This window comes from Centroberyx gerrardi, chromosome 5 (genome assembly GCF_048128805.1).
Source record: "Centroberyx gerrardi isolate f3 chromosome 5, fCenGer3.hap1.cur.20231027, whole genome shotgun sequence".
Taxonomy (NCBI): Eukaryota; Metazoa; Chordata; class Actinopteri; order Beryciformes; family Berycidae; genus Centroberyx; species Centroberyx gerrardi.
In genome coordinates, this window is record NC_136001.1 from 2812174 (window position 1) to 2828706 (window position 16533).

General features: G+C 39.1%; 1 protein-coding gene across 1 annotated transcript; it reads right to left on the reverse strand.

Annotated features, from left to right (window-relative positions):
• Positions 1-8357: 8357 nt before the first annotated feature.
• On the reverse strand, positions 8358-13759 carry elf3 (E74-like factor 3 (ets domain transcription factor, epithelial-specific)). The gene is made up of 9 exons (XM_078283748.1): positions 13590-13759; positions 13088-13248; positions 11766-11999; positions 11313-11426; positions 11094-11222; positions 10810-10896; positions 10436-10555; positions 9964-10159; positions 8358-9542 (listed from the first exon to the last, which is right to left on the reverse strand). Exons 1-9 carry the CDS (start codon positions 13757-13759, stop codon positions 9431-9433), a joined length of 1323 nt encoding a protein of 440 aa, XP_078139874.1. The 3' UTR covers positions 8358-9430.
• Positions 13760-16533: the final 2774 nt, after the last annotated feature.

Below are 16533 nucleotides of genomic sequence, written 5' to 3' on the forward strand. Positions count from 1 at the left end.
TTATTATTATTATTATTATTATTATTTTAAATGTAAATACAGATCGTTGGTTTGAATAGGCAACAGTACTACAGTACCTGCCTTAAAACAAAATGTGCTCTTCAAAGTCCCATTCAGCTGGCAAATTTGAGTAAAGGATTCATTAATGTGCTACACCCCTGTGTCTGTGTGTCTGTTAATGAGTGTATTGGCTACCATAACTATCTAGATCAGTGGTTCTCAACGTGGGGTCCGGGGACCACCAGCGGTCCTTGAGGGGGTTCCAGGGGGTCCCCAGCAAATTGATGAATTGTTAAACTTCAGCATTATTTAATTTACAAATAGTTTAATTACAGAATGTAGAAGAATGACTGTTTTGATCTTAGTTTCACTGTTATCTCTCTACCTACAATACAGACAGTCATGGGATTCTGGATCAAAATCATATCTAACAATAAAAGTATTCTCAGATTTGGGTCCGAGAGACAAAATCTCATCAAATGGGGGTCCATGGCTCTAATGTGGACTAAACTAGGGGTCCTCGATATGAAAAAGGTTGAGAATCACTGATCTAGATGACATGAAATGGCGGTCAGAAGTCTATCATAAATGTAAAATGCCTCAGCTTCCAGTGGGGGTTACATCCCCTCCGGACCTCCCCCATTTGTGTCCCTACCAATGTCAAAATCAAACCTACGCCCTTGGCTGGAGGCAAGGGATTCATTCACAAAAGTCCAGCTTCAAGCAGCTAGGACTCTATCCAGCGGCCTGTAAATTTGTCCCCCCACCTTGTATTTACAACAGGAAAAATGTCCATTGGGTATTTGTGACCAATAACACTGACCAGTGACATGTGACCAAAAAGTTTATCCTGTAAAAGCTATATTCCGCAAAGTGCACATTGGTAGTGATGCTGCCAATCCTGGCGCAAAAAGAATAAAATGCAGCATGATAGAATAAAAAATAGAATGCCAAAGCAGAATTTCAACTAATATATACTGTCTCATCCTTCCTCGCCTTTGACAAAAAGAGCCGATGAAAGATGTTAACCGCAAAACACTTAATGTGTGAAGTGTGTCAAGTGTCATCAAACTTGCTTACATATCATCTTACCAATTTCGCTGTCTTTTTTTTTTTTCGTCATCTAAGCAATCCATCTCGCTTGGATGACACCTGACAGAGTTCATATTCTAGGTTTACCAACAATATCTCGCTGAAGCATAACTCAGTGTTCCAGACTGACAGCTGGCATAGGTTTGAGGAATGGAATGAGCCTGAATGCCCCGTTTGTAGGTCAGCGTTTCTTCCTGGAGCTTAAATCATGCTATGAGGGTAGAATGGAGACATGGATGTCACCAGCTGTGATTTTGTGGGACAAGGTTGTATGTAGGTGTTGGGAAGTGAATTAGTGAAGGCCTGTATGTGTGCAAGTGTGCTTTGGTGTGTGCTGTGTGAAATCATTTTGTGCACAGATGTAGCCTTCATAGAAGTCCCTTTTTTTATTGCATGGCATACATGCATGAATTACGGCTGCATGGTCACTCCACCCTAAGAGAAATAGGCCTAATAAATCATATAATATAAATATAATATTAAATCATATGAATCATAATAACAAGAAGGCATCAGCATTGATCTTGCACAGTCTTTTTGTAAGACAACTTTTTATTTGTTACAATATTTACAGTTACTTTTTGGAGTTCTCAAAATTTGGAGTGCACAAAATCTAAGAGAAATCTAAGGACTAATACAGGATAGAAATAACATAGAGGGTAAATAGGGGTTGATAAGGGAATGATGGGGGGCTTCTACAATGACCACTACTGTAGTTGTATCCATGGCTGAGTAGTGCGCAGTGAATGTTTGTGTACTTTGCAAATTTGTGTGTGGACACTAGTGATGCACAAATTTCTCTGGAGTAGACACCTTCAACAGATTAAACCATAGGAAGCAATGTTTGAGACTGCTGTGTATGTGGCACTCTTTATTGAGGGAGTAACCTCAAAATAACTCATGTAAATTAAGAAACCTGATTAATGGTGCAGGAGCAACAAAACTTTTGCACCAGTCTTTTTACACTCTGTCTCCTCCATACCGTTCTAATCCACACTCAGCTTAGAAAAAGCACAGCTGACTCCCAGAGTCACTGGCTGCAAGTTTGTTGGAGTTGACTCTCCTCCAACAGTGCATATTTGTGTTTGTGCTTCTGCATCCAATGGCGTGTACTTTCACTCTCTTTGACTGCATGTTTCCCAAGAACATTTCTCATTCAACTGCATAGGCATCAAGATTTTATCACGTCCTGTCACATCCAACAGGCTGTACCTGTTGTAAACCAACCTGAAACCAGATAGCCCTCTCTGCCCGTGTAAACATAGTCAGTTGTAAGAACCAGACATAAGTGTAGAAACCACAACCAACAAAGCTCCAGTTTGCTCCTAAATGTTATAACAGCAACAATGCAGGTACAGTCTAAGACAGTCTGAGACATCACACGCCTGTGAAACACCGTTTTGTAATTATGCTGTCGGACATTTATGTCTGCACACACGCACACACACACACACACACACACACACACACACACACACACACACACGCAACAATCCATCTGCACCAATTGTCTGGTTTTAATCATGCATGGACATTCACACGAAAGTGACGCTAGATGTTTCATGTCAAAGGTTTAAGCATTACGCAATGCTGACATTTTGCAAAAGTGTTCCATTCAATATGCAAGACAAACAACAGCACCAGTAAAATATCAATAAAAATGGGAATGTGAAAGTAATTATCCTTCCCTAAGCTACCACCTGGGCCCAACCCTCTGGTCTTCATCTAACAATGACAATAATGGTGCAATGAAATTAATGAAATTGATTGAAAATTAAGGAAGTGAGCAGTATAATTTCTTGATTTTTTTTTTTATATATGATTTTGACAGAAATAACTTTAACCGTTTGGTATTATCTGGTGTTAATGAATGTCAGGAGCTCACACACACACACACACACACATGCAACAATTAGTCCGGGTTTTTTGTTATATGCTTCAGTTCAAAGGCTGAATGGCATTTTGCATTGCTGACATTTTACAAAACCATTCAACAGGTCACAGGTGTTGATGATACTCATCATCGTGAAGCTTAGCAAATGCCAACATCATCCGAGCACATTTAGAATTTTTTTTTCTATAAATCTTTTAAGACAATAAGAAAACAGTATCTTTATAATGTTGCACCTCCTGCTGCCTTCTCTTTCAGATGCAGACATGATGATTCAAGGCTGAATCCATCTTCTATAAGTGTACAACAGGGTAGCCACTAGCGATGAAACAAAAGTTTGAGACATGACATTTTGAGATACAAATTTTTTTTTTTTTTTTTTTTTGGTTGAATTTTAACATATTTTGTAATCAACCAGCAAAACCGAGCTGAAAAAGAATATTTTCATAAACTAACAGGAATGTCAACAAACAAAATTTTGATTTCATACTGTGCACAGTGTTTTTTTGTGTGGCACAATAACCTAAACATTCGGGAGTTTTTAGCTTGCAAAATAGTGGGTGTTTTTTTATTTATTATTTTTTTTTTTTTATTACTGGCAAAAATACACATAACACACACGACAATATGACATGACAATATATCCTCACAAAAAAAAACAAAAAACGAAATAAAAAAAGTAAATAAATATAAAATAAAAAAGACAAAATAAAAATAATAGGATCCCTTCAGTAATTCAAATAATTAGATTGACAGTACCAGTGCATTTTGAAACTGAAATATACATATGACAGGTAGAGCGTATTTAGAGTTTTATATAGAGCAAATTTTTTCCCATTTCATATTGTGTTGTGCTACTTTGTAATGGTTTGTAGCAATTATTTTTTCCAAAAGGAATTGGCTTCGCACTGTATTTTTTAAGAAACTTAGATTCAAATTAGTTCTTGATTGAGCTTTAAATATAAATATTTTACCTAACAGAATAATTGTATTTATTATCTGGGGACAGTTTTCATCCAGAACCCCCAACATAATGTTTAAAGGTGTAAATTTAAAATAAATATTGAGTAGCCTTAGCCAATTTTGCATATTGGTCCACAAACTTGCAACATATGGACAATAGAAAAACAAATGCAACTGGTCTTCCTCTTCCTCATTACAGAATCTACATAATGATGATTGTTCAATATTAAACATGTTAAGTTGTTTTTTAGTAGCAGTCATTTTGTAGAATGTCTTCAATTGAAAGATTCTGGAGTAGGAATCAATTGTTGTTTTGTAAATAGTTCTGAAAAATTGTTTCCAAGGTATCAAAATATTAAATTCATCTTCCCAAAAGGAACAGACTGTATGTGGGAAAGCAGTAAGGCCTCTGCTCTGTAAAATGAAATTATAAATTATTTTATTTATCTTTGTTTTGGATAATAATTTCTGACACCTTGTAATAGGTGCACAGACCTGCTGTCTGTATCCACTCTTTTTTAGTTTCCGTTTCCAGTTAATTGGGATAACTGAATAAAAAAAATATCACATATCTGACCATACATACAGCAAAATTGATGGTATGAAAGGAAATCACCCGTGTAATCTAGTATATCATTTATAAAAACGATTCCATTTCTCTGAAGTGTTTCCCATAAAAAGGGCTTCCCATCTATTAACAGTTCTGAGTTCATCCATATTACCTGATTTTGGATATCTTCTGGGGTATCTGGGGGGTAATACTGGAAACTCAACCAAGCCTTCAATGCATCCTTAAAAAAGGGTGAGAGATTCGCTAATATTCCTTTAAATAGCCGTTCAAAGTGATGAGATTTTAATTGAAAAAAGGAAACAGTTTGCTGTCAAAGAATAAGTACACAGAAGATAAGTTTTGACTTGTTCTCCAGAGACTGTTATGGTAATTTTTATTAATCCAAGATGCTTTTAGGGATAAATTCATAGCTGCAATATTTTTTAGATTTAATCCACCATTTTCATGGGAATTATATATATATTGCCTTTTAATCTTGTCAGGTTTATTATTCCAAAGGAACTTAAAAATGTTTTGTTCAAAACATTTAAAGAAGAATGCCTCTGGGGAGGGAAGTGCCATTAAGAGATAAATGAACTGAGGAATTACGAGAGTATTAATCGATGTAATCTTTCCTTGTAACGACAGAATTTTCCCTCTCCAAGGTTGTAAAACATTTTTAATTTTCTCCATTTTTCGTTCGTAATTTATCTTAACTAGATCTTTTAGATTATCTGGAATATGAATTCCCAAAACATCTACCGAGCCGTTACTCCACTTGACTGGAGCTGGGCACCGTAGGTCGAAATCTGTACCTCTCACTGGTCCTATTCTCATAATAGTGCATTTATCGAAGTTTGGCTTTAATCCAGACAGTTTAGAAAAAAGATTTAAATCAAGTATGAGGGCATCTAGTGAAGATTTCTCGGGATGCAGAAAAAAAGTTGCATCATCTGCATATAATGTTATTTTTGTTTCTATCCCATTTGGTTTTAAACCTGTTATGCATGAATTATTTCTAATTCTAATAGCAAGAATTTCAATACATAGTAAAAACAAATATGGAGACAGCGGACACCCCTGACGTACGCCTCTAGACAGGGTGAAGCTATTAGATAAATATCCATTATTTACTATTTTACTGGTTGGTTGATTATACATGACCTTCACCCATTTTATGAGGGTTTCCCCAAAATTAAAAAACTGAAGAGCTTTTTGGATGAAATCCCATCTTACTTTATCAAATGCCTTTTCAAAATCAGCAATAAATAAAAGCCCAGATTTTTGTTCATTGTCATAATAGTCTATAGTATCAAGAAGATGCCGTATGTTATCACCAATAAAGCGCCCTTTTATGAAACCTGTTTGATCATATTTTATTATATCACCAATAATTCGTTTTATTCTCAATGCAATACATTTAGAGAGGATACGGGTATCACAGCAGAGCAGTGTCAGTGGTCTCCAATGTTTCATATATATGGGATCTTTGTAATGCCCCTGTGGAACTTGCTTTAGAAGTAATGTGATGATGCCCTCTTTCTGTGTGTCTGGTAATATTCCCTGAGTGAAAGAGTAGTTAAAAGATGCCATCAGAGGTTTTTTAATTTCTGTGAAAAAGGTCTTATAAACCTCAATAGGAATACCATCAATCCCAGGTGATTTACCTGTGGAGAAAGAATTAATGGCATCCAGTAACTCTCCTTCTAAAATTTTACCTTCACAACTTAATTGCTGATGTACTGAAAGTGTCTGATCATAACTTTCCAGAAAAAATAATTCGATATCCGAGCCAGCGAGAGACTCTGGCTCCTTCTCAAAAGAAAATAAAGCTTTGAAATAATCCACCTCCTCACACAATATTTCCTGTGGAGATGTGAGTATAACACCATTTGTGGTACACAAGTTCATAATGTTTTTCTTAACAAAATTGCTTCGATTTAATCTTAAAAAATGAGCAGTGCACTTCTCCCCTTTTTCCATCCAAGTGGCACGAGATCTATTGATAATACCATTTACCCGCTCAGAGTATAAATTCTCCAGTTCCAGTTGTTTATTTTTTATTAAATAAGCCATTTCTACAGAGGGCAGTTGCCTTTCATCCAGCCTTTTATTCAGTGCGTTTCTTGCACACAAATAATTTTAATATTTTCTTTATCTTGCAGCCATGTAAAAACTTCATTTCTTTTGGAAACATTAGCCAAGCCATTACAGTTGTAAGTTGCAACTGTTATACTATTACATGTCATACATCATCTAAGGAGAAAAATTAAGAAAGGATTAACCTTCTTTTCATACTTGGTAAGGATCCTAACTAACAACTTCAAAAACATAAAACACTTACTGAAATACACATGAAACACAAAAACAATAACACATGCCTGTATTTGCTTAGCCATCAAATGAATTAAGGTGGTAGCATTAATGCTGTCTCATCCCCTTCCCATTTACTTTAGCTAAATATCTAGTAAGATAAGAATTAGAATTAGCGTAATAGCAAAAAGAAAAAACAAAACAAAACAAAAAACCCATGCCAATCATGTCTCATAATCTCTAATAAAAGAAAGAAGGAAACATAAACAGGCGACAAATATTTCTGATACAATATCAACTGTGGTCCAATATCTAAGAAATGCCATCGAGAATGGTCTTTTGCATTGTTTCAACACTAGACAGTTTTAGCTTGGTGAGCCCAGCTGTGTAGACACAGTGTAGTAGGAGACAAGATGGACTAAGGGAAAAAAGTGAAACTGAGCGTGCTTTGTCAAGTTTTACGTATGCTGTGTGGTGGCATTTTGGCTTTCCAGTGAAGGAAGAAAACAGCAATGTCAATTAAGGAAGAAAATAGCAACTGTTGAGTTGTGTAACTATTGAGCCTTGTCTTCCAGGTAACACGAGCAACACTGCACCATGTACAACCACATCCCATAAAACTCCAGTCACCGCTACATGGTTAAATGTTGTGTTTGAGTTTTAAATCTGGCTTCAGAGGTTTTAAAAGCTAATTTCCCTGGTTGCAAAGATGTATACTTAACTGTTTCTTTTTAGAGGTAGGGTGGGTGGTTTGTTTTTTTTACTCTTCAGGCTTATTTGGGGATAAAATATGAACTGGCATTAAAGAGATCTTAAAAAGTTTTACATTTATTTTACAGAAACCAGTGGTCATGTTGTTTTGTTTTGTTTTTCCTCAGAAATTAAAAGGGATTTTTTCAGTCATAACTGACTTTGCTCAAAATATTGTGATTATATCGAACCGTGAACCTATTGTGAATTGAACCAAACTGTTGGTGAATAGCTGAATGTATCTTTACATCCTTAGTCACCCCTACAGAAAACCAAAGATTTGGACCTCCTCCAGTTGAATGCCAAAGGATGGTTCATATTTTTTAGCATCGAAAATTAAGTATTGAAAAGCATCTCCAAGCCTTCCATCTTTCTTGACAATAATTGAAAATTCATGTTCTCTAAACATTTAGTTTAGAGAAATGAGCTCTCCAGCGCCCCTATGATGTTTGATTGGGCCAATAATGGAGGGTGTGCCTCTTCTTATGTCTGCTGATAGGCCATAAAGTTTGATGGTGTAACGTGAATCCGTTCGGAGTTATATGCCTTTTTGTGAGAAGCCATGCTCACTGCCACGCCCCCTTTGGCCAATCGGTGTTAAAAGTGAATCAGTGCTTCCTTGCCCCATGACTGAACTTTCCAGAAAGTTTCATGCAAATCCGTTCATAACTTTTGGATTCATCCCGTTATCAAACAGACAGATGCAACGGGACAAAAACAAAAATCCCTGTCCAACTCAGAGGTAAAAAAGAAAAATCCCAGAATGTGGCGTTAAAATCAATCAGATGACAACACATGTATGTGTACTCATATGTCAAAATTTATTGCTATAAAACGACTTTACAAAAAACAATATGCCATACATGAATAGAGATATCACAAATGATACAAGGTGAGATTTACTTCTCATACATGATAATGAACAATCCATAGTGGATGACAGCAGAGCGGCTTATTGGCACGGTAATCACACAGAAGAGGTGCAAGTGATTTCTGACTGATTCATACAAACTGTACTTACAACTAGATATTGTGAGTATGAAATATGGCAGGTGACTTAAGTACTTCTCAACTATTTTCTTTTGAAACATGTAAACTTCATAATAAGTGATACAAAAACATGTAGTGTGCATCATTAAACAAATTTCACATCATTAATGCAAAGTAGCATTGCCTTCATTTATTTCTCTCCATTCTTTCTGTCCTTGTACTTCATAATGAGTTTACCAGTTTAATTTAAGCCACATTTCCAAACTTGCTTCTACAATGTCAAAACCACACTTCAACATGACTTGCATGGCTTAAGTGACACGTTTGGCAGACAGTGACCCTTTAGAATAACAAAATAATAATATAACAGTTATAAAATAGTTCAGTAATAAATTCAATAAAAAAGAAATAAAATATTTCCAGTGCCATATACAGTCATTATTGCCCACATACCAAACGTCTGCCAAAGTGACAGATGAAGGTGAGTTAGTCCCACATCATTCAAAGAACTTAAATACAACCATTTATAATTATCCATCCCAGAGAGTGTGTTTTCACCAAAAACAAAGTTCACAAGCATCCAAAACAACGTCCAACCCAGTTTCCACACACATACTGTAGTTTCTGTAGTGAAAATCAAAAACACATAAACCAAACACAGGAACAACATTAATATTGGTTCATAAAACCTACTAGAGCCAAAAACACTGGCTTACATTTTCTGCAACAGCTCCCCCTTACAAGAGAAGTTAGTGTCCTTAACATGTGGGGCAGCATAGTGTTATCCAATCTCGGATAGGAGAGGCCACACTGGTATTTCCAGTTTTTTTAACCGCTGCTTTGATGGGCCTTTGGTTTCTGCCCACTTGGTGGCTGCTGCCTCACATGCCCATGCCGATCTCTTCTATCTTCCAGCCGCTGGAGTTCTTTCCAAACTTGTAGACGAGCCGCCGGCCATCCACCCGCTCCAAGATCTCCCTCTTATAGTAATACCTATGGATGGAGGAAGCTGAGTTAGTTTGGGTTTCACCTACAAGACTGAAAGCTGTACTGGGAAATTTCGCACACTGATGGCTCCAAATGGCGGTAAGAGGCAACTGTTTGAAATGTAAGGACTTCAATATCCAGAAATCATGTAACATGACTTCGATAATCTGCACACAGTATATTCTTAACTACCTGGCTGGTCTGTGATGCTTTATACCAAAGGATACCAAAAGGGACAAGAGAGGCAAATTAGGTTCTATCTACTGCATCTCAATTAGTTTGGATGGGATGCTCTTCCCTGTTGTAGCCCCACTTCCTGATTTTGGCTGATAAGATGGCTGGATTTTGTACATAAAACTCTTGCCTAGTGCGGCTTTAATATATCTTGCCAAAGCTGCTCCATAGCCACAACCCCACTTGAGCTCACCTCATGGCCCGGCTGAGTTTCTCATATGTCATGCTGCTGTTTTTCTTCTTCTGCCCCCACATCTGAGCCACAGCCTCGGACTTCAGGAACTTGAAGACGCCCTCGCGCCGGTCCTCCCACTTCATCAGGCCCTGGTTCCTCTCCGGGTTGATCAGAATGTCCCTGATGAACTCCCATAGGTGGGTACCACGGGGTGCTGTGGAGAAACGGAGGGACAGAATGAGCAAAATTTGTGTGTGAGTGTGTGTGTTTGTGTGTCTGCATGAGCGTGCAAGTGAAACAGATATGGAACTAGCAAAATGCAAAATGGATGCAAAGTGTGTAATCAGTAAAACAGCTCAGCAGTGTACAAACACAGATGCCTATTGAAAAGGCTGGTTTCCCATTATGAATAGTGTTGCTGTGTAGCAGCTGCTGAGGCGATGTCCTGATATGTTGCAAAACTCTGCTGAAGCTCCTAACATGGCCTTACCGTGCTTGCTTTTCTTTGGATTGTCATAGAAGCTGCTGGCGTGGTCTCTGCTGATTTTAGGAGGTCGCCCCCTTGGTCGCTTTCCTCTGGACTCCCCTTTCTCTGTTTTGATGTGCTCCTCTGTCAACACAACAGTTAAGTGTCAATGAAAAAACTGACACGTGTTTACTCATTGACCTTGCCGAGACTGAAGAATGCGTCAACCAATCACCTGACAAAACCTCAGTCTGCCTATAAATCTTAATCACCAGCACTAAACCATTTTCTTTCATCTTTTCTCAGAGAATATTACAATAATAATAATTATATATAAAACATTCACTCTTTTATTGTATTTTCAAAGCAACAATGGTTTGGTGTATCTGCTTACTCACTTGAAATCTGAGGGTAGGAGAACTCAGGGTCTGATTCGCCACTCCCGGACTCTGGAGAGCTGGGGTTTGGGAAGCCAAACATGCTACCTGAACACAGAGAGACATGTTTCAGATATATTCTAATTCATCCTATAAATATTACATTTAATGGTTAAAAAGAGGAGAGAGGTGGAAACATTGAAAAGTGGAAGAATTGCACAGAAGATGACACCAGAAATCAAAAACACGAGGAAAGAGAGGAGAATGAGGAAGAGACAGAGGCATTAAAGGAAAAGAAAACTGACCTGCAGGGGAGGAGCTGTACTCGCTGTCAGACGGGTAGTCAGTATCTCTCAGAGGAGTCACCGACTCCATGGCCAGATTCGCCAGGTCGTAATCAGCCCCGTAATCGAACTCCCTCTTATCTTCGTCGGCTGTTGACAGGTAGCAACATTAGCTCTATGATGTCCAACCACATCCATATGACACACCATGCGTAGAGTATGCAATGCTACAGTATGTACCTTCGCCGAATTTCACAGTGCTGAGGAAGGGGAAGTTCAAGTTCAGGTTGTCCAAGAAGTTGTCCAGCAGTTGACAGGTCTCGCTCAGGTCTGTTCCTGACAGGCTTTGCAGCTCTGGGGAACAGGAGAAAGAAGAAGCATAAGCCATATTCTTGGCCATAACTAACTTTATCAACTTCTATTTATCTAGGGAAAATCAACTGAGCTCTTCTACTGAGCTCCACTGGATCAGCTAATTCAATTTCCCCATCTGCATCCCCATCCAGCCGGTGTGGGGATTTGAATCAGCCACCTTCCAGTTACAAGCCCACTTCTCTAACCTATAGACTACTGCTGCCCACAAGATGAAATAAGAAAATCAATAATATGAACCAAAGAATCAAGAACAGACTAAACACAGAGCCCAAACGCAGACCTAAATTAGCTCTTAAACAATTCATTAACATCATTTACCATATTTGGTCTTGTGTTCCTGCAGACTCTGGTGGAGGTGTGGGCCAAGCTGTGGGCCGAAGACGCCGATCATCTGGTCACGGTTCATCTGGCAGAGGGTGGGACCGTCCATGGTGCAGTAGGTCAGACTCAGGGTGCTCGCATCAAACTTAATGCTGTCAACGTGGTCGCTGATCCACTCCAGAACATTATCCGATGTCCAACACTGAGGATTGACCTGCCTGTACCACTGACCTGCAGAGAGAGAGAGAAGCATGAATTAGTTGGTATGAGTCAAGGCATAAGACGGTCTGTGTTTGTGTATTGAACCCTCTCTTGACAATTCCAAGCCATACTCAAAGCTGAAGTAGGCAACTTCACACATCAACATCAATACCCAAAAATCTTGTAAGGTGACTGGTCTGTGATGCTTTATACCAAAGGACACCAAAGGGACGTGAGAGGCAAATTATCTAATGTTGGTGAGTCCAGCTTTCTCTGGATGGAGTGCGCACTGCTGCTGTTTAGGAGACACTTTTAGATTTCATTCTTAAGTTTTGATTCGTCATTTCCTGTATGGAGAACATTTACCACCAATGGCCACACTGACACCAGAATTTAATTTCCTGATTTAGATTGAATAGGTTTATTTTTACATACAAATATTGGCTAGTGCAGCTTTAATAAAGTCAGCTTACTACAATCTCCTCCAAACTGCAAACACAATATGTCAAGTCAAGTGTGTCAAGTGTTTTCACCGTTTTGTGGTTTGTACCAGGCCAAAATGGGTTTTGGCCTGGTTTTTGGGTACCTATCACTAAGGTCGGACAAACAAAGCATGAGCTGTTTCAACAATGAGGTGGCAGCATTCTTCTGTTTGACGGTTATGTTGAGTTAAACATTGGCTGCCAGGTAAATGATTGAGCCGACAGCATCTAAATGAGGTCAAAGCAAAGTTCAGCAAGCTAATGGTTCTGCTGTCTGAGTCTCAGTTTGGTAATAAAGTACTGTGTTTACTGTGAGATTAGCCTGCCAATTTCGGCAGAAACCTGCCATGAAACTGAAACTGCTATCATAGTTACACATTGCCTTGATAGCCAGGGCACTACGGAATTCTAGTAAACCACCAGAACTGAGAAAAAGAGGACGAAGACCCAGACATGATTTGTTCCTTTGGTTTCAAGAATTTTAGATATAAATAATGCCTCAAAAAACATAAGAAAATTTAGCAGTCACACATCAACTCTTGTATAACTGCAGCTTACGGCAAAGTTACAAAGCAAGGACACAACACAATACTGGATGTCACACTACTGGTTAGTATTCATTCATTCTATTCTTACCAATCATGCTGCTGTAGCCTGTGTTGGGTATCTGCAGGGTATTGATGCTGGGCAGCAGACTGGGTACACTGGGCTGCATGGTGTCGGGGCTGCCAGTCTGGTACATGGTGAGGTTGGCATGGGTTAGGACACTGCTGAGGCACGGCGACGACATGGAGCCACTGGGAGAGATATTAGGAGTTACTGGTTAGCACACTGGTAAAAAAGTTGGGTTTTTTTTTAAGGAGAAGAAGCGGATTTCAATGGGAAGGGAAGGCATACCTAATCCAAGACTAGAGACAAGTTTGCCATTTCCCTTATCTAGTGAAAAAATGCTGCATGTAACACAGTTCAAAATTCTATTTCTTCATGACTGTACATGCCATTATTTTTAATACTTGATTGTAGACATCAATGTAGCCTAATTCAGTTCAATGTTAGCTCTTATCCTTCCCTTCATAACACAATCAAAATATCTATTACTTTTACACATGACCACGACACACCTAACTCCAACATTTACCTGATTAGGAGGCAAGCAACAGCACGATGCACAGAAAAGATGCTCCGGGATAATCCACAGTGCGAGTGTATGTTGTATGTGTTGTATGATTTCCACAGTTTGAATGTCTTCTGAAAAGATCCTGTGGTTTCCTCCCCCTTGCTCTCTGTATTACCTCTGTACTTTGTCATAGGCGGAGATGCACCTGTTGCTACGTTTACCTAGTTGCATGGCTTTATAGAAGGCGGGGGGGGAGGGGGGGGGGAGGCTCAGGTGAGTTCAGGGGAATTCCACATGAACCCGGCCACACCTCCATCCCTCCTCCTCCTCCTTTTTCCCGAGAACTTGATGAACAAAACAAACCTGCCCTCTGCTATTCTCTCTAACTTTTTTTTACCTCCTTCACCAACATCAACGGGTTGGATCGATATATATGTAACATTTTGCCGATATTGTCCTTTTATTTAAAACCACATAGCATTCAGTCAGTGTTGTCCACCTCTGATATGATGGAGGTTCCTCCCTGACCACAGCTACTTCTGACTAACAGCTATTTACTTTTTTTATTTACTTTTACATTTTTTTTTTATTTGATTGTTCAGTGATGTGTTTTGTGAATTCATCCTTAATTTAAAGGCCTAATGTATCCCAGAGTTTCCCTACCATTGAGTAGGTGTGGTGGGTCACCCTGCCTTAAAGAGCTGCTAAACCAAAAAATAATTTAATTAGTCTGGGTTTCAGTGGAGAGTTTTAGTGTCCCATGATGGTCTACATACTGTTTCAAGGACTTCCCACCCTGACAAGAATAAGATTCTGGGGGAAACACTGAAAACTTTTTTTAGGGCATGAAAATAGAAAAATATACAGATATTACATTTTGGCATATCATATTGATTATCGGCAGCTTCAATCCACATTGAAGGAAACACAGAGACATAATGTCACGCTAATCCTATTGTTCTCTCTCTCTTACTCACACACACACATATACACCTACACGTACACGTACACACACAAAGACACACACACACTTTCCATGACAGAGACGATAGAAAAGGTGGAGCTAGGGAGGGTCACTCATTCTAAAAATAGCATCATGTAGCCTATGACATGATGCCAAACAGCAAACTCTGTGGCCACGTGTTTATCGTTAGTCAACAACCAAGGCTGACCTGGATGGTGCCACAGCTAGAACGGCTTTATCAAAGTGTTTTGTATTCAGGTGCACTCAATGTGTCAGAGCTCAGGTTACCTCCTGATAGGTAACCCTCTTCAATTCCAATCTGCACCGTCTCCATGCTATAACTTATCATCAAACTTAATTTTTGAATATTTACAGGTAGGCATGTACAGTAGGGTTTGACCGGTACGTTTTTGAAGGCCAATACTGATATTTTTAGACTGAAATTGTCAATCGCTGTTATTTTATTTTTGTCAGGCTGGAAAAGCCTCTGAAACAGCATTTAGACCATCATGAGACACTAAAACTCAGACTAATTAAATTCTTTTAGGGTTAGAAGCTTCCCAAAGGAAAAATCTTAACACTTCAACAACCCCCAGCTAATTATAATATACTACGCATTCCTGGGTCCATTTTGATGTTTGGTGGTGTATTTTTCTTATTCCTGTGGATAACTGGCCAAATGTAGATGACATGACATCACACTGAGATTGAGATTGATTTCCAGCATAACTACAATGGAATTTGGTATTTCATCTATCTAAAACATCAACAGTAAACATCAGGTTTTGGTGTCCCTCAGGCTCAAATTGCAAGGGCTTCTTTCTAGGCAGTAGCCTCAATAGACTAAGATGCAATGTAGCCACAAGACATGTTGCGTTTTGAGTATGGGTCACGATCATACACACACCCCAATATTAAGTTATTACTAGCTATATTTATAAGCTCATTCGCCTGCTTTTGATTGAAAGCAATATGTTCGTGTCCTTTCTCTGGGGGTTGTTGAAAGGCATTTTCGGAAATGTAGGAAACCACTAAGTGAAGTAGAACTAGAAGAGGCCGGTTGAGGGAAAGTGGGTGGCTACACCAAAAAATGTATTGAAGCTTATCTAGCGAGTTTCAGGAGCAGGACCATACCTCAACCGTGCCTCTTCCGGCATCCCTTAAATACCAACATAACCCTCTCTTCCCCTTTCGCTCTCGTATTCTGCGCCCCTCTCCCCCACCCTATTCTTTCTTCCTGTTCTTCCTCTCCTTCCTCCCCCTCTTAGGGTCCTGAGGGGGTCCGTCGTCGCCCGGGCACTGCGGTGGATTCCCTACGAAGCCTCCCCACAACACATGCAGCAAGCAGAAACTACGCTTATCAATCTCTTTTCCAATAAATCATTTAAACGCATTTTGTTGATGGTGTGGTCCTTGCTAGTGAAACAACAAAAACATCATCACAAAATAACTCCTGGAATGTATTGAATATCACAGATTGATGATACATAACAGTGGAAGAGCATCTGAGGGGGCAGCTTTTCTTTAAAGCAGGGTGACCCAGTAGGGGCTGATTGCTACCTTTAATTGAAGAATTAATTGACAAAAAAAAACAAAAAAAACTTTCAAAACAAGTCAATTAATAAGTAAAATGTACAAAGAAAAAAAAAATTCATGTCAGATTATCCAGACTGTTTGTCTGTAGCTGTGGTCCTCCACACACACACACACACACATACACACACACACACACACCACACACACACACACACACACACACACACACACACACACACACACACACACACACACACACACACACACGTATACCTTCCTCTCCACATACCAATACAAATTCACCCTTTTGTGTTTATCTTGCTGGACGTCACTCTTTCCAATATTTGCCACGGACCCTGACACTGTCACTCTCACGCAGCTTCTCATTTACTTTATCTCTGATTTCAGGTTGAGTGCCAAGGTAGAAGTGGACAGGCCAAACCAGCCACAGCAAACAACCACATC